This window comes from Octopus bimaculoides, chromosome 9, assembly GCF_001194135.2.
Source record: "Octopus bimaculoides isolate UCB-OBI-ISO-001 chromosome 9, ASM119413v2, whole genome shotgun sequence".
Taxonomy (NCBI): domain Eukaryota; kingdom Metazoa; phylum Mollusca; class Cephalopoda; order Octopoda; family Octopodidae; genus Octopus; species Octopus bimaculoides.
The window spans coordinates 378,457-381,027 of NC_068989.1; the positions used below are offsets into that span (position 1 = coordinate 378,457).

Below are 2,571 nucleotides of genomic sequence, written 5' to 3' on the forward strand. Positions count from 1 at the left end.
ATATCTATATCTATATCATCATGATGATGAACGATGATATATATATATATATATAATATATATATATATATCTTATATTTATTAGATTATATATATCCCATTTATTACATTATGTACCATATGCAATTTGTACAATAAAATATCATGCCGCTGTTTGTCAGTACAGTGTTATGGAAACCCCTTCATGAAAAAATCTGCACTAAACAAACACAAGACACAAGTAAGTATTGAATACAGTTAAATGTCAATAATGTTAGAAGCAATGTAATACTAACGTCATAACAAATTTATCACGAGAGTTTCTCTCAAAGAGGGGTTTCTCCTCATCAGATATCAGTTCTCTAGTTTCAGACATGCCGTATTCACCATGAAGAATAATACTGATCTGAAAATGAAAGAGAAACTTTCTTACAGTAAAATTGGCATTTGAATAATTTTAGGATGGAAATAGGAGGAGAAAATTAGATGAGAAAAACAGCTGACGTAGTTGAATGGATGAGTATGAGGAAGAGAGAAAGATGTGTTTGTGTGTGTGTGTAGGTGTAGGTGTTACTATAATGAATTTCTTCTACACTCCCACACCTTCACCTATCTACCAAAACCTGTGTAGGTATATATAATACACATACACACACATACATACATACATACATATATATTTAAGGCAGGTAAAATTCCCTATATACTCTCTCTTTACTTTTTACTGGTTTCAGTCATTTGACTGTGGCCATGCTGGAGCACTGCTTTTAGTCGAGCAAATTGACCCCAGGACTTATTCTTTGTAAGCCTAGTACTTATTCTATCAGTCTCTTTCGCCAAACCGCTAACTTATGGAGACGTAAACACACCAGCATCGGTTGTCAAGCAATGTTGGTGGGGACAAACACAGACACACAAACATATATATACGACAGGTTTCTTTCAGTTTCCGCCTATCAAATCCACTCACAAGGCTTTGGTCGGCCCGAGGCTATAGGAGAAGACACTTGCCCAAGGTGCCACGGAGTGGGACTGAACCCAGAGCCATGTGGTTGGTAAGCAAGCTCATGCCCAACACTTGTGAATAGTAAGAAAGTGCTAAGACAGCTGAACAGCAGAAGGTCTTCAGACAATAAACCCCACTCAGGCAAGTGTTTTGGCCCTTAACTTCTTACAGTCTAAGGGGGCCAGGCTGCACCCAGGTCACGACTCCTGGTTGCCCTTCTGCTGACACTTGGATATTCCGCTTGGCTATCGGAGACTTGCGCATATGGATATTTCATCTAGTTGCAACCCTTCTCCGTTTACTTGGCTTTCAAATTTATATCTAAAGAAGAAATAACGTTGATTGTCATTATGATAATATATGCAACAAATTTCCAGACATTTTGTGAATAATGTGAGTGAATTGTATTGCTCCCCGAAAACCATTAAATGTCCATAGAAATGAAGATAGAAAAAAAAAACGAAAATTTTGCTCTCATCTGTAGACTACTTACTTTAGAAGTTGTCCCAGCTCCTTTACGAAACCCAGTTTCCACAATGATTTCATACTTCTGTCGGTCTGTATCAGAATTATCCTCTAAGTAAATGATGCCATTCTTTTTGGCATCGTGTAGATCTGCCTTGTGACATAGGAAAAGGAGCACGGAGTAGATGAAGAGCAGCACAAGAGTCAGAACTGTTGGTAGAGGGTTGACGTTGGGGCTGAAAGAGAGAGAGAGAAAGAGAGAGAGAGAGAGAGACAATGTTTAAAAAAAAACCTAAGGAATCATTCCAAAACATATATAGTGAAAATACTTGAAAGAGGGGCTACCAGCAGTTTGAAGCAATAAAGGAGCCTTTACCTAGTTATATGATCTGATAAAGATAGAAGTCCAATCTCCCTCAAATCACATACCTTCTTCAAAAATGAAAACATATTGGACAGTGTAGTGCTAGATGGATGATGATGATGATGATGGTCGTCGTCATTGACAACAATAACAACAACCAGATCATTTAAATAAGAACAATACTTTCTTGAATTAATCAGTATTTATTTGTATAGAGATTATGAGAGTCTTCCTGCACAATTCGTTAATGTTTGTCATTTGACAAAATAGTTTCATGTAACTGAGTATGACCCCTAGAGCTGAAAGAAGACACCTATGTCTACAAAGTTTAATATACGGATTAAGACTATGGAAGAGAAGTGTCATAACTGAGTAAATTAGGGGCTAGTGCGATGAGACACAAATCCAAAATTCTGCTACAAGAGATGAATTTTAGGGAGAACAAATCTCTTCTGGTAATTAATTTAGATATACAAAAGGAGAGAGAGAGAGAGAGAGAGAGAAAGAGAGAGTGTGTGTGTGTGTGTGTGTGTGTGTAAGTCCCTAGATAAACAATCTGGAACTTTACTCCATCAGCAATCGTGGAGAAGATTTTGCATTCAAAAGTATTGAACTCTTGTCACAAATTTTGAAAATAAGCTGAATCAGCCAACTACATTGAAATATTAATTTTTTATTTTATTTTGAAGAATTGTCTAATTTAGAATGTCATAAAATCTAACAATGAGAAAGATTTCAATTAAACTTATCAACTAAC

At 36.4% G+C, this 2,571-nt stretch overlaps 1 protein-coding gene across 1 annotated transcript in view; it reads right to left on the bottom strand.

Moving 5' to 3' along the window:
• Window positions 1-2,571, bottom strand: part of LOC106880231 (polycystic kidney disease protein 1-like 1) — a 246,725-nt gene that overhangs the window by 40,993 nt on the left and 203,161 nt on the right. Inside the window, exons 42-43 of the mRNA XM_052970309.1 lie at window positions 1,479-1,713; window positions 276-385 (exon numbers count right to left, since the gene is read on the bottom strand). Of these exons, the coding sequence (XP_052826269.1) occupies window positions 276-385; window positions 1,479-1,713 (345 nt within the window). The remainder of the gene's footprint in view (window positions 1-275; window positions 386-1,478; window positions 1,714-2,571) is intronic.